The sequence below is a fragment of the Acomys russatus genome, chromosome 1 (genome assembly GCF_903995435.1).
Source record: "Acomys russatus chromosome 1, mAcoRus1.1, whole genome shotgun sequence".
NCBI classification, from domain to species: Eukaryota; Metazoa; Chordata; class Mammalia; order Rodentia; family Muridae; genus Acomys; species Acomys russatus.
In genome coordinates, this window is record NC_067137.1 from 90,834,270 (window position 1) to 90,855,899 (window position 21,630).

The 21,630-nt window shown below is 45.9% G+C and overlaps 2 protein-coding genes across 5 annotated transcripts in view; both read left to right on the forward strand.

Annotated features, from left to right (window-relative positions):
* Nucleotides 1–21,630, forward strand: part of Susd6 (sushi domain containing 6) — a 373,726-nt gene that overhangs the window by 92,898 nt on the left and 259,198 nt on the right. The gene's annotated exons all lie outside the window — the stretch shown is intronic.
* Srsf5 (serine and arginine rich splicing factor 5) lies at nt 16,421–21,492 on the forward strand. Of its 4 annotated transcripts, none has more exons than XM_051148465.1 (8): nt 16,421–16,587; nt 17,473–17,617; nt 18,294–18,364; nt 18,487–18,585; nt 18,808–18,877; nt 20,102–20,175; nt 20,820–20,930; nt 21,035–21,492. In XM_051148465.1, exons 2-8 carry the CDS (start codon nt 17,492–17,494, stop codon nt 21,294–21,296), a joined length of 813 nt encoding a protein of 270 aa, XP_051004422.1. In that variant the 5' UTR covers nt 16,421–16,587; nt 17,473–17,491; the 3' UTR covers nt 21,297–21,492. The 4 variants fall into 4 exon arrangements, with proteins under 4 accessions (XP_051004422.1, XP_051004403.1, XP_051004431.1 ...); XM_051148446.1 differs by having other exon boundaries at nt 16,425–16,591; XM_051148474.1 differs by having other exon boundaries at nt 16,425–16,591; nt 21,038–21,492.

Here is a 21,630-nt window from a genome sequence, read left to right on the forward strand (position 1 = left end):
GACTGTAGAGGTGCATAGGTATATTAAAAACATCTCAAGAAAACCAGACCTGCCTTACTGGGAACCCCATAAAGAGGTGGACTCCTAGTACTGCAATGGCAGAGGGCCCCCAGTGACCTGTCATCTGACCACCTGGTCCAGTATCAGGGGACCCAAGGGACAAGAGAACTCCTGACCGTTCCAGGGCCTTCAGCTTAGCTTGGTCCTGTTGACATAGCACATTCAAAATGCAAGCGATATTTGATTCTTATCTCTTCTCTGCCCAATTGATTACCAAGTTTTTTTTTCCCCTCTTTGAGACAAAGTTTCTCGGTGTTGCCTTGACTATCCTGGATTCACTCTGTAGACCAGGCTGGCTTCCAACTCACAGAGATCTGCCTGCCTCTGCTTTCCCAAGTGCTGGGACTACAGGTGTGTGCCACCACACCTGGCTACCAAGTTGTCATAACTGGCCTCATCCACATTTCTCTCCCATCCCTTCCCTTCACCTCTGTCACCTCCATCTCACGTGTATTATTCGATGTTCATTAAAAACAAAACAGACAGATAAAAATCCAAAACAACAACAAAACAGGTCTTTTTTTTTTTTTTTTTTTTTTTAATTTAGAACAGGGGATTTAGCCGGGCGTGGTGGCGCACGCCTTTAATCCCAGCACTCGGGAGGCAGAGGCAGGCGGATCGCTGTGAGTTCGAGGCCAGCCTGGTCTACAAAGTGAGTCCAGGATGGCCAAGGCTACACAGAGAAACCCTGTCTCGAAAACCAAAAAAAAACCAAAAAAAAAAAAAAAAAAAAAGAACAGGGGATTTGTGGGAGAGGATTATCCCTCATGATCACAAGGGCTAAGGAGTCCCACAAGAGGTGGAGGACTCAAGAGCATGGCTTAGTCCAAGAGCCTCCAGGACCAGGAAGGCCAACAGTGTACCCCCAAGCTTACAGCCAAAGGCCGAGGAGCTGGAGTCTGGAGTGTACAGGCCACAGAAGGGGACATTACAGCTTGATCCAGGCGGCACTGCCTGAGTTTTCCCCTCTCCTTTCCTGTTCCGTCTGGTCCCAGCACGGTGGTACCTGCCTGCACGGAGCTGATCCACACACTGACCTCTGGAAACACTCTCACAGACACAACCACCAGCTGTGCTTTACCATGCGCTCTTGGCACACCTCAGCCCCGGCGAGCTGGCACTCCATGTTAACCACCACACCAGGACCGCCTTACCGCATGGCTGTTGTTACCCCTCATTATATGTTAGGTGTCTGTTGCCACGTGACAAATGTAATCATTCCAAAAACAAAACAATGAAAACTATTCAAATGGCTTCTGTTGGTTAGGAGCCTGTGAGCACCTTAAGTGGGTGGCTCAGGCTCAGAACTGCTTCCAATGCTGTGACCATGCCATCAGCAAGGGCAGCAGTCAGTTATCTCAGGACTCGGCCAGCCTAGAGAATCTGTGTCTCCTCTTGCTGGCAGTTGGCTGGAGGCTTAAATGGGTCTCTCTAGGCTGGTGTGGAGGCACGCACCTGTAATCCCAGCACTCAGGAGGCAGAGGCAGGCGGATCACTGTGAGTTCCAGGCCGGCCTGGTCTACAAAGTGAGTTCAAGACAGCCAAAATAACAGAGAGAAACCATGTCTCAAACGAAACAAAACCAAACCAGTCTCTCTATAAGTTGCCTTATATATAAGTTGGCTTCTCCTTAAGTAGGGTGTGGAGGGGTGGGGAGTCCTTGTCTTTTAATATCTCATTTCTAACCAGGCATGATGGTGCTCACCTTTAATCCCAGCACTTGGGAAGCAGAGGCAGGTGGGTCTCTGAGTTGGAGGCCAGCCTGGTGTACAGAGTGAGTTCCAGGACAGCCATTGTCACTATAGTATAGTAGATACACTATATTATATATACAGTGTGAGCTATAGGATGAGTGGGTCTTCTCTTCTTCCATTTCTGACTTGAGTCCCCATTTGTGACGGGGTTCTGATTGGCTGGTGCCTATCAGTTTATCTAGTCTGTGTTGAGCAGGTAGTACATACCTGCAATGTCAGCACCCAGGAAACTGAGGCAGGAGGATTGTGAGTTCAAGGCTAGCCTGGGCTACATAGTACATTCCATATTATTCTGTACTACAGAGTGAGGCTGTGCCCCCAAACCAAAAACAATCAAAATATTCCTGTATTGAAGGCCTAGCCCTCAGGACCAGTAGGCCTGAGACCTCCTCTGTGTGCACCTGTGAGTGTGTGTGCACAATGAACACATACACTGATTTAAAATATTTAAGGGGCTGGAGAGATAGGTCAGTGGTTAAGAGCACTTCTTGCAGAAGGCGTTTCTTATGGTCCGTGGGTCATGGCTGTAGAATTTTCAGTCTGTGGTCAGTCAGCCAAGTTTCTTTGGGCCTGTAGTGGCACAGTACATCATGGTGACAGCCACACAGGAGATTTATTTTGTTCATATCTGCAAACATGTGTATATATACTCTCAGATACATACAAATAAATAAACAAATCTTAAAAACAAAACAAAACAAAACAAAAAAGAAACCTCAATGGAACTTGAGTGGGTGGCGCACACCTGTGATTTCTGGACTCAGGAGGCTGAGGCAGGGGGATAATGAGGTCAGGAGGAGGAGGAGGAGGAGGAGGAGGAGGAGGAGGAGGAGGAGGAGGTGATAAAGCTAGCCAGCCCCAGAGTGAAGCTCATTCTTGTGGAAAGCAAGGCAGAAAGCTGGAAATACCACTTGGACTCTAATTTAATCTAAGCCTACAGCTAAGTAATCTAAATTAACCCAAGACAGCTAAGTTTGTCTGTAAAACATTCATAATGTAAGCCAAAAAAATAACCCTCCTTTTTTCTGTTCAGGGCCGACAGTGGCCTTGTGCATGCCACGATACTTGTGCCAGGCTGTACCAGAACTAAGCTGTTTTACCTATGGAGCCCCAGCTGGTTCTAGCTGCTGTCCTTTTCTCAGCTTTCCCCACCTAACATATAAATCTGATCATATTATCTTTTTTTGTTGTTTTTTTCTGAGACACGGTTTCTCTGTGTAGCCTTGGCTGTCCTGGACTCGCTTTGTAAACCAGGCTGGCTTTAAATTCACAGTGATCCGCCTGCCTCTGCCTCCCTCCCAGGTGCTGGGATCACAGGTATACACCACCACGCCTGGCTGTCACATTCTTCTCTTACACAATACCCTGTAGCTTCTCTTACCGTTCCTTAGCTTAGTCACAATGCCCTAACCAGAGCCACAGCTATTCTATCTCCACTCCCCCTTTCTTCTGACCTCGTTTCTTGTTTTGGGCACCACTTAGCTGTTTACACCTCATATCCTTGCCCACTGTTGGGGGGCACACCTTTAAACCCAGCACTTGGGAGGCACAGAGAGGCAGATCTCTGTGGGTTTCAGGCCAACTAGGGCTATATAGTGAGACCTTGTCTTAAAAAACTAACCCAAATTGGGCGTGGTGGCATACGCCTTTAATCCCAGTACTCGGGAGGCAGAGGCAGGTGCATCGCTGTGAGTTCGAGGCCGGTCTGGTCTACAAAGTAAGTCCAGCACAGCCAAGTCTACACAGAGAAACCCTGTCTTGAAAAACAAAAAACAAAAATAAAAACAAAACAAAAAAAAAAAAGAAGTTAATCATCTTTGGTTTGCCACCAAACTTGTACCAATCAGTTTAAAGGGCAATATTCCTCCACAAATGTCACCCAATGATATACTGCAAAACCCATTTCTTTGTCTAAAACTTATAAAAGCCACAGACTTTCTAAGTATGGGGCTCTCATTCTCAATCTGAAGCATGGGTGAGGAAAGGAGTCCCTGCCCCGGCTTGAATAAACAACCCTCATGCACTTGCATCGGAAGTTGCTCCTGAGTGGTCTTTGGGGACCTTGAGATCTGGCCATAACATCTGTAGGTAGCCTTACATACAGACACAGGCAGACAGCGCTAAATGGGCATAATGGGGAGGGGGAGGGGGAGATGAAGAAGGCGAGCAAGATATGTATTTATCTATCTATATAAAGTCACACACACATATCTATGTATACACACATATATGTAGCAAGAGAGCACATATGAAGTTGAGGGGGAAAGTAGTGGAGTGTTGTTGAAGGAACTGGAGATTGGAAGAAAAGGAATTGGGGGTGAAGTTGTTCAAAATGTTTATACATTATAAATTTTTCAAAAAAAATTGGTACATTTTATTGTGTGTGTAAGTTGTTCCTCACTGAAGTTGATTTTTAAATGGAAGTGTAATAAAAAATATCAAATTACACACTAAAACAAGGCCATGACCCTGTGCCGTAGGCGGGGTTGTAGTTACTGCTCAGTCCCATCCCCTTTGCAAAGTACACAGTACACTGTTCTTTCTATTCAAGAAGTGCCCTCCAGTGCTGCCCTCCAAACCTCCCCCACCCCCTATGCTAATCAAACTCAGAGCTGATTGGTTGTTGTATTAATCCTATCTTTGCTACCAAGAGGGAAGCTTCAAAATATCAGTGTCTTAAACTAATTTCTAGCAGGACCACTGTAGACATATCAAGCCGGGCTCAGTCCTAAATCATTCTTTCTCTGGTAGAGTTTTTAGGATCAAGGCAAACAGAACTTGACCAGCGGAAAAATATTTGCCGTGCTGTTAGCAAATCAGAATATTCACTGATGGCCTACCTTTATTCCAGAAGAAAAGGCTCACTGAAGCTGGGCCTGCTGGACCATATCTGCAATCCCAGCACTCCGGGAGAGACCAGAGGATTGGCGCAGGTTCAAAGCCAGCCTTGGCAACATAGGATGTACTAGGTCAGACCAAAACAGCTAGAGGCTTGGCCCTCATTAGCAGAGAAGACTGGCCCCAATTCTGGAACTAGATCTTAGGAATCTAGGCTATCCTGATTAGATGGACTATGGTTGTCTCTCTCATGGCTTCTACTGTCTTACCTGTGACAAACTGCACAAACTCCCTGTCACGGTCCCTCTTGGGCAGGATATAAGGTATAATTTTGGGACTTTTTGGGTTAGTTTTTTGTTTGTTTTGTTTTGGTTTTTTTTGGTCTTTTTGAGACAGGGTCTCTCTGTGTAGCCTTGGCTGTCCTGGACTCGCTTTGTAGATCAGGCTGATGATTAACTTCTAAGGAATAACTTTTTGGGAGACCTGGGGGAACATCCAGACTTTTAGTACCTTCCTGTTTTCCAGCTGATTTGTCACTCTATATCTCTGTGCCAAGCGTATCTTTTTTTTTTTTTTTTTTTCCGCCAAGACAGGGTTTCTTTGTTATCTTGGCTGTCCTGGACTTGCTTTGTAGACCAGGCTGTCCTCGAACTCACAGCGATCTGCCTGCCTCTGCCTCTCGAGTGCTGGGATTAAAGGCATGTGCCACCACACCTGGCTCCAAGTGTATCTTCTATGAGCTTTTCTAGATCCAGAGTTCAGAAGTAGGTCACCCAAATACAGAAATGGAAGTTGTAAACAAAATTGAGTTACTTTGGTTTGTCACAGAAGTGCACGGACAACTCCAGGGGCTACATTCCTGAAGAAAGCTTACTCTTTCTCTCCCAGCAGCCATCAGTGACCAGTCACTGCTTAGCTAGGGGCTTTTTAGTTGTTGAGCTGTTTATTATAGCACAAAGTCTCACTTATCCCAGGGCTGGCCTTGAACTTGCTATGTAGCTGAGAATGACCTTGAACTCCTGACCCCTGCTTCATTCCCCAAGGCTCAGAGTACAGAAGTGAGGCACCTCAGCTAGCCTTCCTGTCCAGTTTCTTTTCTCCTCCCTGTGTGTCTCAGTCTTTCTTTGTCTTTTCTCACTGGGTTTTGTTTCTGGTCTTTTGTTTGTTTTAAATATAATTTTCAAATCCCCTGAGTGGTTCAGCTTTTGAAAAGTTTCAGTTTTTAATATTTTACCTACAGAGAAGTTGGGCTTGACTAAAAACAAAAAACAAAAAAGGGTTCAAGTTCTTGGCTACAGCAGATTAACCACCACCGACTTTTGTGCTTTCTGCAGGGCAGAAATGTGCTTGCTGAGTGTGGCAGGCCCACTGCACTCTACCACTAAATTGTCAGAACAGTACTACGAAGTGCTGTATTGACCTATTTTTCACACGAGGAAATCTATACTTAGGAAGGTCCAGAACATCCCTAAAATCTCAGATCTGCTCTTGAATGTTGTCAGAGCCCACAATAGCAAGGGTTGGACCTGAAACAGCAGTGCACACATCTGATCCTTTCTCCTGCTTTTAGCTGACTGGCTCGGTGTGATCTAGCCTGGGGATGTCATCTGTATCACTATATGCAACTTGCTGTGCTTTGATCTGTACTAGTGATCTATAAAGCTGAATTCATCTGTACATTACAGGTCATACTATTAGGACACATAGACGAAGATGTGCATAAACTCACCAGTGATGTAAAATGTTTGAATGAAAAAAAAAGAAAGAAAGAAAGAAAGAAAAGAAATAGGGCTGGAGAGATGGCTCAGAGGTTAAGAGCACTGGCTGCTCTTCTAGAGGTCCTGAGTTCAATTCCCAGCAACCACATGGTGGCTCACAACCATCTATCATGAGATATGATGCCCTCTTTTGTTGTGCAGGTGTACATGCAGCCAGAGCACTGTATTCAGAATAATAAATAAATCTTAAAAAAAAAAAAAAAAAGAAAGAAAGAAAAAGAAAGGAAAAAAGAAAGACACAACTGGTCCTGGGTTTTAGCACCAAATGAATGAAAACCAAATGTTGGGGACGGTAGGCCATAGGCTAATGTTCAGCCTAGGCTCCTATTTCTCCAGCAGTCTGTCATTTACCAGAAACCAGCTGACCCTGTCGTGGTTCGGCAGTTAGACACCTGTTGTGGTTTATTGTGGGGGCCGGTCATTCTAAGACCCCCGAGCTCATAATAAGAGCTACTCCTTTCTGGCTATAAACTAGCTTTTCCAGTAAGACTACTGGTAAAATCAGATTAAAGGCCAGCTGCCTGCGAGCTGCAGTTCCGGGAACTTTTTCCTGACTAACCAGATTTTTTACAACTTCTCTTTCTCTCTGGAATTTCTCCCTTCTCTGTGATTATAGCAGCTGTAAAGGTAGACACTTGCTGGAGCATTCCAGAGTCAGGTATCCATAGCAACCCTTGCTTACACAAATACCCATGCCTCCATGCCTATAAAAACTCTGCGAAAATTGTCAAGAAATGGGGCTTGATCAGAATCCAGACTTGCCCTCATTTCTTTGTGTCTGCTGTTCCCCCACTTGTCTGTCCCCTCCACAGGTACCCATTGAAGACCCCGCAGTCTGCCCCCTCCGCAGGCACCCACTGAAGACCCCGCAGTCTGCCCCCTCCGCAGGCACCCACTGAAGACCCCGCAGTCTGCCCCCTCCGCAGGCACCCACTGAAGACCCCACTCTGCCCCCTCCGCAGGCACCCATTGAAGACCCCGGCAGGTCGGGTCAACCAAACAGCAAATAAATGAAAAAGGAAATGAGAAGGCCCATGACTACTCCTAGGTATGGTGGAGAAGAAGGCTTATTATAGACATGTGGGAGGGCACAGCCAAAGGCAGGGACCTCTGGGAGAGTCCAGAGTGGACAAGACCCTGAGGAGAGAGGGGAGCCGAGTACAGCAGCCAGGAGACCCAAAAGAATAGATGAAAAGGACCAGGTAGCCAAAATGGTTGGATTATATAGGCAAGGACACCTGGGAGAAGGGCAGTGCAGGCCCTGGGCTGGAAAGGTTAGGGTGGTGGGTGGGGTATGCCAGCCAGGATGGTCAGCAGTGGGGATGCAGGGAGAACCTGGTAGACAGGTCTGCTTCAACATGGTAAATAGACTCCTCAGCCATCTCTCCCAGTTTGAAACTTGCAATGTTTTCTTTTTAATATTTAGTTATTTATTATGTATACAGTGCTCTGTCTGCATGCATACCGTAAGAGGGCACCAGATCACATTATAGATGGTTGTGAGCCACCATGTGGTTGCTGGTAATTGAACTCAGGACCTCTGGAAGAGCAGCCAGTGCTCTTAACCTCTGAGCTGTCTCTCCAGCCCCCGCAATGTTTTCATCTCAAAAGTGCTGTGAAGTTTTTAAAAGTGTATCTATTTTGGTGATTCTCTTTCTCTGTGTGTGCCTGTGTGCATGTGTGTAGTGGAGGCTGGACGACATCAGATCCCTCTACAGGCTGTTGTGAACCACACTCGGATCCTCTGCAAGAGCAGAGCACTCTGAGTCATCTCTCCAGCCCCATCATGCCTAGCTTACTTTAAGGCAGATCTCTGAATTCAAGGACAGCCTGGTCTACAGAGTAAGTCCTGGACAGCCAGGACTACACAGAGAAATCCTATCTCTGAAAAACAAACAAACAAACAAACAAACAAACAAAAACCCCACAACAACAAAAGAAATAAAAGTGTTGTGTGTATTTTAAAATTAAATATTCTGGCGTTTTACCTGAAGGTATATCTGTACTCCATGTTCATGTAGTGTCCAAGGAGGAGTTACAGGAGACTGTTAACCCCGCATGGGTGCTGGGACAATAGAGCCTGGGTCCACAGTCTTCTGGAATAGCAGCCAGTGTTCTTTCCCTCTGAGCCAAGTCTTCAGCCCCTGCTGTGAGGGCCTTGAATTACTGCTTGAAAAAATCTTTCTGAACCACAGTGTTGGCTTCACTTCAAGCCTCTTGCCAGCTGTGTGACTCTGAGCTTTGGTTTCAACTTTTTTTCTTTTCTTTTCTTTCTTTCTTTTTATTTTTTAGTTTTTTTTCGAGACAGGGTTTCTCTGTGTTATTTTGGATTTTCTGGACTTGTTTTGTAGACCAGGCTGGCCTCAAACTCACATCGATCCGCCGGCCTCTGCCTCACAAGTGCTGGTACTAAAGGTGTACACCACCTCAACTTTTCTTTAAGGGGAGACTATTAACTGGTGTTAGGGAGTTGCGTAAGGGTAGGATAATTGTGTAGGATAATTAATCTAGTCCTTCAAGCACTATGCCATCCCACAGTGAGATGAGTGGCAGTTTTTATGAAATAGGATGATGGTTAGTAAGAGGCCACTGGATTTTGCAATTAGGTTGAAGGTGAACTTTTAGACCAGTTTCAGTGGGACGGTGGGGGAGGGACTGGGGGAAAGGGGGTCAGAGGAGTGAGGGAAGGGAGAAGGGGGGGTGAGGAGGGCAGGGGGGGGGGGGAGGAGGGAAGTAGCAGGAGGTGAACGAGAACTTGAGAAAGTGCGCTTGGGAGAGCAAAGACCAAGACACTGCTCTGCTACTTGGGAAGAAGTGATGGGGCGCTTCCGGGAGCAGGAGGAGGTTTATTATTTTAAGCTTTAAAATGGAAACTAAGCATATTTGAAAGTTCAAGATTAAAGTGGTCATGGACACGGTGGACTGGAGACAGAGGCAGTCAGCTGTGTGTCGAGAATCACAGTCTTAGGCTGGCACTGGGCAGCAGAGGAGGGAAAAGTCAAATGTCACAGTGAGTCTTTCCTACTCTACCAGGCATGTTCACAGGAGCCTGGGCTGTGTGAGAGCCTGTTCCAATCACTAGGCTGGTGAGATGACTCACCATGTAAAAATGCTTGCCACACAAGTCTGACAAGCTGAATTTGATCCTGGAACCCACAGTGTAAGGAGAGAACTGACTCCAAAAGTTGTTCTCTGATCTCCACATGCACGCTATGGAATGCACAAGCCTGTACACATATAACCCCCCCCCCCCACACACAACATACATACAAACACACATATACACAACCCCCCCACACCACATACACATATACACATCCCCCACACCCCACATACACACCCCCTACATACATATACATACACACACATACATGCCACACACACACACCATACACACCACACACACAAGCCATACACACACACACACACACAAATAAATTATTTTAAAAATAATTAAATAAAATAGAAGTCTCAGAGTCTTGGTAACTTAATTCCAGCATTTGAGAAGCTGCATCTGGAGGATGGGTTTGAGACTAGTTTGCTAAATCTTTCTACAAATGAAAAGCAAACAAACCCTCATCATACCTTGGGAAGATATCAGACTTTTTAAGGCAGCTGAACAGCAGCAAGATACAATTACTTGAAGACAGAGTACAAAGGCAGCCTATTTTTCTTCTTCTTTTTTTATTTTTTGGTTTTGTTTGTTGTTTGTTTTGAGACAGGGTTTCTCTGTGTAGCCTTGGCTGTTGTCCTGGACTCATTTTGTACACCAGGCTGGCCTCCAACTTAACAGTGATCCCCCTGCCTCTGCCTCCTCAGTGCAGGGCGGCGGGGGTGGGGGCCAGGGGTGGGGTGGGGTGGGGGTGGGGAGGTATTAAAGGCGTGTGTCACCACACTTGGCTCCTATTTTCTTTTTTTCAGCAAAGCAGGAAGCCCCGTGCTGGCTACTTCCCAAGGTGTCCTCCAGTCACCCTACTTCCTAGTTTTTGCTGCCTGTGTTTCACCCTCCCATGTTGGACCAGGGCTGGACGTGTGAATGGTATATGGTAGAAGTTATGTGTTATGAAGTGAATTGTGTCCTCACAAAAATATATTCTGAAATCCTAACCTCTAGTACAACAGAATATGACCATAGTTAGAAATAGGGTCATTACAGAGGCAACTGAGTTAAAATGAAGTCATTAGGGTCCTTCTTAAGGAGGAGAGGAATTTAGACACAAAGACAGATGTGCACAGGTGACATGATAACATAGAGAAAAGGGTATCATTTGCTTGGAATGCTTAAATCTACAAGCCAGGGACCTTAAGGCTTGCCAACAAATACCAGAAGCTAGGAAGAGGCAAAGGGAGGCCCTCACTAGAGCTGTCAGAGGGGAAAGACCCTCCAGACACTTTTGAGTTTTGATTTATAGCCTCCAGAACTACAAAATAGTAAATATCTGTTGTTTGAATCCATGGTATAGTATTCTTTATTTATCTATGTACTTACCTATCTATCCATCCTTCTATCCTATCTATCTATATCTATCTATCTATCTATCTATCTATTTTGGTTTTTTGAGACAAGGTCTCTCTGTGTAGCATTGGTTGTCTTGTGACTAGTTTTGTAGACCAGGCAGGCTATCCTTGAACTCAGAAATCGCCCAGCTCCGGTGTGCTGGGATTAAAGGTGTGCGCCACCACGCCTATTAGAAAGATATTTTCAGGCTCCCTAATGTTAACCTCTGTTCTCCCCCACCCATGTACTGCCCCCCCCACCCCCCCCCACCCGGCTCCAGATTCTGCTGTATTTCTCCTTTGGTTTCACCCCTTTAGAGAGTCTCTGCTTATCTTAATTTCTGCCACCACCCAGACTTCTCTGGCCTTGGAGATAGTCAGCACCGGTTTCTGTTTGGCTTCCTGGGGCCCCCTTAGTGCACAGGAGGTCACGTGATGTCTTGTTGCTACTTTTGTGAGCAGGGCCTAGGAAGGAAGTCAGGGATGAGGATAGCTGAGCAGAAAATTGCTTTCTCCTTTCAAACATGTCAGAACACCTCTGTGGGAGACAAGAGGTCCTGAGACAGTTTGTAACCTCCTCAGCATGGGTTCTGCATAAACGGCTTAAGAGAGGACAGCTGTGAGAATCAGAAGGGCTGGGGAGGAGGGACTTCGGTATCCTTAAAGTGGTTCCCTATGACTGTCCTAACTAGGCCTCAGATAAACCTCAGTGAGATACATGACAAGACAGAGTCAGATGGTGACATTTAGGCAAATTACAGTTTACGTGGTTAAGCACAACAGTTCTCCAAGCTCTTCCTTCCTGACAAACAGTGCTCATTCAAGTCAACATTTCTGCACAGGTGACACCACATGAGAAGCGCATGGGCAGGTGGTTTGGTCACTGTGTGAGCATTGTAGAGTGTCCTTATACAAACCCATATGGAAGAGCCGGTGTGTGGCTGCTGCAGTGTGACGTGGCATGCAGTTACACAGTATGCTGGCTAGTTTTTGTCCACTTGACAAGGTGCCTCCTCCATCAGATTGAACTGGAGGCAAGTCTGAGGGCCTAGCCCACTGTAGGCCGTGACACTCCTAGGCAGGTGGCTCTGGGTTGTATAAGAGAGTAAGCAAGGCTTGAGAGCAAGCCGGTATAGAACTGGAGGCCAATACTGCATTTTTCCAGCATTCTCTGAATCTTTCCTAAACAACTTCCACTCCCGACTGGGAAGTATGCTTTCAACTCCTGAGTTTCCAGATTTCTTGTCTGTGGTTTTGTTGTTGTTTTTTGAGACACGGTTTCTATGTGTAGCCTTGGCTGTCCTGGACTTGCTTTGTAGACCAGGCTGGCCTTGAACTCAGTGATTCGCCTGCCTCTGCCTCCTGAGTGCTGGGATTAAAGGTGTGTGCCACCACGCTCGGCTTTTTGTATGTGAATTATTACAACTCTAACCTACAGACTCAAACGTTTCCAGATGAGTAATGTTTGCTGTACAAGTGGTTTTTATTCTCCTGGCTCCCAAATTGTTGTCTGGGAGACTTACTGCCTCCTTCTGCTAACCTAGGCCTAGTCCTGGAAGCTTCTAGCCTCCATACAATCTAACCTAGGCCTAGAATGTTTTAGCCTCTGAGACTTAGTGCTTAATGAGCTCACCCTTACTTGTTCTTTCTGAGCTCTGGGCTGGCTGGTTCAACTCAGCTGCTCTGGCTCAAACTCTTCTCCCAGCTGATTTACTTGATCTGGCTTCTCTCTTGGCTCGGAATTGCTCTGCTTGGCCTCAAACTAAGTCAGCAATCTGCTCTAATCTTCTGACTTATTCTCACTTTCTGGCTTGTTCCACCTTCACTTGAGTTCTCTTTCTGCAGCCCATCATCTCTCTATTACTGGCCTGGTAAAAACTCCCCCGTAAGTAGCTTCTCTTTATTCTCTTTTCTTCCAGTTGGGTGCATCTTCTTCTGTCAAATCTCTGATTTGTCACCTTTTTTGCCAACCAATTAGACATCGCTTTAAAAAATGGGCGCTTCCTTCTACAAACTAACTTTACCTTTGTTTGGGATTAAAGGCATGTACCACCACGCCTGATCTAAACTTTTCTCTACTTGATACTTGTTCTATACCAGACTAGCCTTGCATTCAGATCTGTTTGCCTGTATCTCCTGGATTTACATGTTTGATTACACAGCTCTAGAAGGTCTTTGGATGTGAGCTCTTGCCAGAACAGCCGCATTCTGAATTACATTCCTCTATAGTTTTCTGCTTCAGTTCCAGCATGACTTCCTGTCATGATGTACTGTAAACCAAAATCCACCCTTTCTATCCCAAGTTATTTTTGGTTAGTGTATTACATTAAAAGAAAATAAACAAAGACACACAGTAAATATCTTTTAAAAAATAAGTAGTGTTACACTCTAAAATAATAATAATAAATACATAGCCATTTATTGTCAATATCAAGAAGACATTACTGCACCTTCTCCATGACTGGCTGCTGGGCAGGCTTGTCAGAGATCACCACCACAAGCACGTGAGGAATGCATTATGGTGAGACGCTGTCCTGTCTACTACACCCCGCTAGGCAAAAGGAATTTTCAGCTTCTGTTCTGTGATGTTTCCTGGGGCAAGAAAAAGAAACATCTGTTACACAGGAGAGAGGACTTTGGTGGACCAAAGAAAGGAGCCCGCTCCACTCCAGGTTGATGACCAAGACATGCTGGGGCTCCTCACAGGGGCATGGGTGACTCAAAGGCAGCCTCCTCCCCAGTACACAAACCCAGCGAGGGGCCCCGTGAGCCTTCCTCATCCCTCCATGTAGGGATGTAAATAGGCCTGATCCTCTGAGAGTCTCCTTGTGGGTGATCAACGGCTGCTCTGATCCAGGATGGCCACGTAGGACTCAGAGAAAACAGATTTATCATAGTTACAGAAGGCCACCATCAAAAATGTGGTCTAGAGTCAACAGTAATGATGTGTGGGTATTGTGTGAATCTACTGACATTGGATTTTAAATATCATGTATTTTTAACAGTATTTAATGAGTGACAGATAGCCAAGCATGGTGATGTACACCTTTAATCCCAGCACTCAGGAGGCAGAGGCAGGTGAGTCACTGTGAGTTCCGGGCCAGCCTGGTCTACAAAGTGAGTCCAGGACAGCCAAAGCTACACAGAGAAAGCCTGGCTCGAAAAACAAAAACAAAAAACAAACAAAACAAAAATCTGGTGATATTAAAAAAGAAATAGCAATAGTCAAAATAGTTTCCTTGAGTATGTAGTAGTGTAATGTTAAGAGGGAAAACAGAACCTTTTTGTTTTTATGTGCTGGGGACTGAATCCCAGGGCTTCACACATGCTAGGCAAGTGCTCTACCTTGGAACTACACTCCAGCAAAATATGTTTTGTTTTTCCAGAGACAGAGTTTGTCCTGAGACTTTATAAAAATCAGGCTGGTTCTCAAACTCAAGAAATCCATGTGCTTCTGCCTCTGCCGGGAGCAAAGGTATGTGCTATCATGCCCCTGGACTGAGGTTGTAATTTAAGGGTAGAACCTAGGACTCTTGTTTAGCATAGGTGAGACCCTGAGCTTGATTCTTTGCCCCTCCTGCAAATAACATAGTTTTCACGTATCAACCTATTTTCTTTCTTTTTTATTTTTATTTTTTAAGACAAGGTCTTGGGGTCTCACAGTATCACTTTGGCTGGCAGTTGTAGTCCTTTAGTCACAAAGCTCCTCCTCCTCCTCCTGCACACTGGGATTAAAAGCATGCCTAGTCATCACACCTGGCTATCAACTCCTTACAGCTTTAGGGAGGGTGTGTCCTGATTTCTGGGGATAGGGAGGCAGCGAGCTGGTCCGTAAAGTATGGACAATTAACTTTCCACCCAGGGTTATGTTAGGAAAGGGTCTTTCACTTGATCCCAGAACTCACTGATTCTGCTAGTTCAGCTAGCCAGCTTGCTGCTGGGACAGCATGCTGGGGCTACAGGTGGGCTGCTACTTTGGCCTGACACTTAAGTAGGTGATAAAATTCCAACTCCTATCCTGATTCAGCCTCACTCTTAACTCCTACGCCCTCTCTAGTTTTAAAATTTTATCATTTTAAATCCATCTTTAACTTCTCACACCATAGATAACTACAAGGTTTTTTGAGACAGGGTTTCTCTTGCAGTTTCTGGCTGTCCTGATTTGTAGAACAAGCTGGCCTTGAACTCAGAGATCCACCTGCCTCTGCCTCCTGAGGGATTAAAGGCATGTGCTACCACACAAGGCTTTTTGTGTTTTAAATGGCTCCACCAATGCTGTTTTAATTTGCAGAGCTAACTGAATAGACAAACTTATCCCATGTGAAGGAATCAAGGTCTCAAGTGCCCCTGAGGTCTGAGCTGGGGTTGCTTTTCTCCTTCCTGAGCCAACAGCTCATCTCTGTAACCCTAGCTGAATATGTGTGACCCCATTCGAGGTACATTTCAAAATCAAGATGACACCTTGGGTTACAGATAGAAACAGTATAGAAAAACAGCCTTTCACCACAACTGTCCTTATTGTCAAAGTTTCTAGACCTTCCAACCTCCTGGTAGAAGACTGAAGTTAATTTAAGGATGTGGAGGGCTGTGAGTTACCTTCACTCTGGAAGCACCGTTTTCATTTCTTTATAACTGTTGAGTTTTTGTGAGATTACAGAGACCTGAACAGAAAGGACTGGACAACAGCCAGTTGGATTTAGAAACAATCTTTTCCAGTTAGCTGAGCCCAAGCTTGGCTTTAGGGCTTCAATACAGGGGAGTTTCTCTTGTCCCAATTTCACGATTTCGTCATGTAAATCCCTCCGTCGACAGAAAACAATTCCCTTCTTTAGACTTATCAGAACGAAAGCCACATCACTGAAATCAGAATTTACTCACTTGAGCCTGAAGAAACACTGGCCTTGAAACACTGGTAAGAACAATTTGCGCTTCTCCCTCTCTCTCCTCCCCATGTTCATCTAATAAACTCTGTTTAACATAAAAAAAAAAATTTGCAAAAGAGTGCCCCCAAAATTGGCTGTAGTTCAGGCCTGTAGTCCTGGCGCACTGAAGGCGAAGAACGGCGGATTCTCTGAGCTCCAGACTAGTCGGAGCTGCTTAATGAGACGGGAGTATCTAAATGATTTTTTAAAATAAACAGGTGGTTTTGCAAAGCCTGGGTGTCTTTCTTTTCGTTTGTTTGTTTTATCAGACGGGGGTTCTCTGGGTCGCCAGGCTGGCTTAGATCACAGCCATCCGTCTGCCTCTGCCTCCCTGAGTGCTGGGATTACAGGCATGTGCCACAACGCCCAGTTTAAGCCTGGGTTTCTTTTCCCAGCGAGCTAAACTTCGGATTCATCTTTTTGTATCTAAAGACGTGCCCGCCTCCACCACCCACTTGCGGTCCCCTCCAGGGTCAAAGTACAGTAACCCCGCCCCACTAGGACTTCCGGCTCCGCGGAAACTTCCGTTTTTGGCTCCAACGGGGCGGCACCCGAGCTTCTGGAGCCGCCCTGGAAGTGACGCAGGGACGTTCCGTCCATTTTGTGCAACGCCCGAGCTGCTAAGTGCGTCAGTTGTGGAGAGACGTAGACGAGTTGAGTTCGGGTCTGTAGGGAGGCAGACAGCTCCGTCGCAGACTACGGACCTCTTCAGGTCTCAGCCGCCAAAGACCCTGTCCGGTAGGTGAGTGGCTCGCTTTGAGGGCAAGGCTTCTCGGATCGAGGCTTCTTCATGGCCGCGAGTGGCCGGGGCTTCGCTCTTTGCGGAGGACGGCGTCTAGAGAGCACAGTTGATTGAGGTGGGCGCTGGGGCACGTCTCCCTTTTGGTGTTGCTTGTAGGGGGCACAAGGCGGAAGGGCGGGCCTTGTGGGGGGGAGGGCGTTTGTAGGGGGGAAACAGCGCGTCCCCCTCCCTGTCACCCCTATCGCTCCCTGTTTGGTTCCGTATGCCGGGAGCCAGCCTTGCCCAGGGCCGCTAGTGCTCCCCTCCTGGACGGTAGGCGCAGCGCTCAGGCCCGAGAAAGGAGCTCGGCTCGCTTGCTCGCTCCTCCCCCGCCGCAGACTCCGCCGTCGCCATTTTGTGCTGCGAACGCGCCCGTCGCGCCGACTGCGCATGCTCAGCTGTGGCGTCGCGAGATTCCCGCTTGTGACGCGCGGGGCGGGGGGCGGGGAGGCGAGACAGCGACGCGTGCCGCGGCCGGCTGCTATTGGACAAGGCCTTGCGGAGGGCGGGGCCGCCTTCGCCCGCATTTCTCGGCCTTTCCGAAACTGCGGCAGATGGGAGGGGGCCCGGGTGCCGGGAGCGGAGCGCGGCTGCGCAGTCTAGAAAGGTGGCCAGTGGGCGTTGCGGTCAGCTGTGGTTTGGAGCCTGGGAGGGAGGGAGGGGGTCGTTGTGGGAGTTGAGTTTTAATTTGGATTTTGGACGTGGGGGCGTCTGAACGACTTAAAGAGGTACACACTGGTGGCCCTGTTAAGAGTTGGCTCCTGTATGTGTTTGACTGCTTGACTGGGCGTTCCCCGGGTTCAGTTCATTGATAGCGTTTCGATTGAATTACCGCCTAACAGGAAGCGCTAGCCGGGCATCATGAGTGGCTGTCGAGTGTTCATCGGGAGACTAAATCCAGCGGCGAGGGAGAAAGATGTGGAAAGATTCTTCAAGGGTTACGGGCGGATCAGAGATATTGATCTGAAAAGAGGTTTTGGCTTTGTGGTAAGTATTTCGAGCTGAGCGAATTTGCCTGGTAAGAAGTAGGTAGCCTGGTGCTGGTGGCGGCACACGCCTTCAGTCTCAGGCTTGGGAGGCAGAGGCAGGCAGATCTCTTGAGTTTGAGGACAGCTATGGCTACAGATAGGAACAGTGTCTCAAAACAAAGCCAAGCAGGAAGCTTTTGTGATAAGCGGTAATTCTAAACGGAATCCTTGTGTCATTTTTTTCCAGAAAGGTGTTAGATGTGGCCGTGAGGCAGTGAATTCTGTTAATTTAAAAGTAGCTGGGCGCTGGTGACGCATGCCTTTAATCCCAGCTCTTGGGAGGCAGAGGCAGGCTAGGACAGTCATGGCTACACAGAGAAACCCTGTCTCAAAAATTAACAAAACAAAACAAACAAGTTGTTCATTCCCAGTCACCCTTTGATTCTTTGTACTAGAGTTTAAGGTAATATCTTCATCCTAACATTTTCCACGATCAAGACAGGGTTTCTCTGTGTAGCCTTGGCTGTCCTGGACTCAACTTTGTAGACCAGGCTGGCCTCAGACTCACAGAGATCCACCTGCTTGCCCCTCCCTAAGTGCTGGGATTACAGGTGTGCACCTGGCCTCCGGGATCTTACATTGCTATAGGATGCATGTCCAAAGGTTCTGCTAAGTGTCTTATTGCTACATTTTAGGAATTTGAGGACCCAAGGGACGCAGATGATGCTGTTTATGAACTTGATGGAAAAGAACTTTGCAGTGAAAGGTAACCATGGTGGGCTTATTACTAGTTCTCCCAGGAAAATAGAGTAGACTGGGACATTGCAGTATTTAAGTGCTCTTGCATGTAGTGTGAACATGTAAAACACATTTTCCGTCGCTTTGCAGGGTTACTATTGAACATGCTCGGGCTCGGTCTCGAGGTGGACGAGGTAGAGGACGATACTCCGACCGTTTTAGTAGTCGCAGACCTCGAAATGATAGACGGTATGTGGCGGGCAGGTGGCTGTCAGGGTTTAAGATAGGCACCATCAACATTAGATGTGCCTCAGACTGCTTACGTCTAGTTAGTCTGCATACTGAGAACCAGGAGACGTGGTGAGAGTCACTGGACTCACTCTCTTTTCGTTGTTTAAACTTGTCAGTAAAAACAGCATGTCATCTGACATTGTGACATAGCATCTGACACTGACTACTTATATTCTTCAGAAATGCCCCACCTGTAAGAACAGAAAACCGACTTATAGTTGAGAATTTATCCTCAAGAGTCAGCTGGCAGGTTTGTTGAAATACAGTTTTGAATTATTTAATGTGGCATTTAAAAGTGTTAATGGGTAGTTAATGTTTTTTTAATATATCTTATTAAAAGTCTTATCTTAAATTAATGGATTTAATTGAACTATAATTTTAAACTTTAAATGTAACTGGGGGATGTTTCAGATTTTAATATTAGTGATCAAATGTATATGTTTTGAGGTTATTTTTTCATGTTTTTAAAAATCAATTTTAACCAAATATTAAACCCTTTATTTGCCAGCCTATCTGTGTCGTTGGCCTTATGACGAGGAGTGCCTGTGGGTTATCCTAATCGTTGTCTTGGTCACTCTTGGTTGGGCCTGGTTGACTTTGCCAGTCAGCTCCTACAGTGATCAGTTGGCCACCTCTAGATCTGTGTTTGCCGGTCTAGACGTAATCGGTGCACTTACTTGAAGTGCCGGGTTGCAGCGATCCCAGAACGTTGATAACGTGATCTGATCCCTAAGTTGAGAGCTGTCTTCCTGTAACGCTTCCGAATAAGAGGTCCTGGTCGAAAGAGTTGAAAGATACGAAATTAGTTGGTCGTTGGAATCCTGATCGCAGTAAAGTGGTCCTTGGTAACTGCACAAGAGTAAAACATGTCTGCATCGCCAGTAGTCTGCTAATAGGGAGGGCTGTGCGATTAAAGGCTTCCATCGATTGGGTAGTATCCTTCAAGTGGGTGGCGAAGAGCCAGTCGGGCCTATGTCATGAAGGTTTCTCCGACCGCTTAATGGTTTGCTGCTTGACTAGCCTAGGGAAATGTTAATAAAGGTAAAGTAAATTTTTTTAATGACATATGGGGCACAAAATAACTGGTGTCTTTGTAAATGTTTTTTATTTTTTTAAATATAAAACTACTTTAGTCTTTAAAATATGTACTGTTCCTTTTGTTTTGTTCTTTTTTTGTTGTTTGTTTTGTTTTTTGTTTGTTTTCCCCCCCTTTTGTACTGAGCTCAGTTAGACTAATACTATTATAATGTTAAAAGTTGGAATATCTTCCAGCATTTTGCTTAAAAGCAATATGCTATTTGCTTATTTCGTGCCCTGGCATAATTTTTGAATTCTGATAGAATACAAGTGTGGTACATGCCATGTTTGTACTTTATCTAACAACTTCTCTTTCAGTAGTCTTGTTTTTATACCATGTGATTGTTTGTGTGCCACTTTTCCCTTTCTCTCCTTAACATGATTGTCTTGTGTTAAGGACCTCAAAGATTTCATGAGACAAGCTGGGGAAGTAACCTTTGCGGATGCACATCGGCCTAAACTAAATGAAGGGTGAGTATGCACTGAGTGCGTGCGCCTTTTAATTATCTGGGGAATTTTATTGTGGCATTGCTAGGAGCTAACATTTGCATGTGCTAGATTATGATAGTTCTGCACTGGCGGTTTGGGGAGGCAGAACTTTTTTTGTTGTTTTTTTTTTTTAACATTGATTTTTGTTTTTTTGAGACAGGGTTTCTCTGTGTAGCCTTGGCTATCCTGGATTCACTTTTGTAGACCAGGCTGGCTTTGAACTTACAGCGATACCCCTGCCTCTGCCTCCCAAACATTACTAATTTTTAATGTAGCCTTGGACTTACTTTATATACCAGGGTGGCTTCAAACACACAGAGACCTACCTCTGCCTTCCTGAGGCTGGGATTACAGGCAGTGTGCACCACCACACCCTGCTGGGGAGACAAGTCTTACCACAAGGGATTGTTAATGATACTGGCATACTGCTACACATTCAGCAGTACATGGAGGACACTGCACAAAGAGTTGTCTGTCTCAAAAACTGCCTTGCTGTGTATCAGAAATGGTTTAGTACAGCAATATCAGTGAGCAGGGAATAAACTTGGGTTTATCCTGATCTGTATAGACAATCTATAAAGCAATGGGGTAGATAAGCTTTAAAGTAATTTTCCCTCCCATTTTAGGGTAGTTGAGTTTGCCTCTTATGGTGACTTAAAGAATGCTATTGAAAAACTTTCTGGAAAGGAAATTAACGGAAGAAAAATCAAATTAATTGAAGGCAGCAAAAGGCACAGGTATCCTTTTGTTAATGTTTTTAAGCCAAAAGTTTTACTGGCTTTTAGAACTCTGTCATACAGATTAATTTTCTCTCTCTCTTCCTTCTCCCCATTTTTCATAGCAGGTCAAGAAGCAGGTCACGATCTAGGACCAGGAGCTCCTCTAGGTCCCGCAGCCGGTCCCGTTCCCGTAGGAGCAAGTCTTACAGCCGATCAAGGAGCAGGAGCCGGAGCCGGAGCAAGTCCCGTTCTGGTAGTAGGTCACCTGTGCCCGAGAAGAGCCAGAAACGTGGTTCTTCAAGTAGATCTAAGTCTCCAGCGTCTGTGGATCGCCAGAGGTCCCGATCCCGGTCCCGGTCCAGATCAGTTGACAGTGGCAATTAAACTGTAAATAACTTGCCCTGGGGGCCTTTTTTTTAAAAAAACAAAAATTCCCAAACCATACTTGCTAAAAATTCTGGTAAGTATGTGCTTTTCTGTGGGGTGGGATTTGGAGGGGGGTTGGGCTGGATTTCTTTGTAGATGTGGACCACCAAGGGGTTGTTGAAAACTAATTGTATTAAAATGTCTTTTGATAAGCCTTCTGCTCACACTTTTTGTGACTGTCTGAAGTATATAGTTTGTGTATATTGATAGAGCTCTTTTATAACTAAAGCATTTAATTTTTTGTACTAGAAAAACTTTTGAATATTTTGGTTCATTGTTCAGATATGTTAAC

What these genes read in the sequence shown, in the direction of transcription:
- Srsf5 (XM_051148465.1), top strand. Translation starts at nt 17,492, where the DNA reads ATGAGTGGCTGTCGAGTGTTCATCGGGAGACTAAATCCAGCGGCGAGG. An exon ending in AAAGAACTTTGCAGTGAAAG is followed by an intron (nt 18,365 to 18,486) that starts GTAACCATGGTG and finishes GTCGCTTTGCAG; the next exon opens with GGTTACTATTGAACATGCTC. An exon ending in CGGCCTAAACTAAATGAAGG is followed by an intron (nt 20,176 to 20,819) that starts GTGAGTATGCAC and finishes CTCCCATTTTAG; the next exon opens with GGTAGTTGAGTTTGCCTCTT.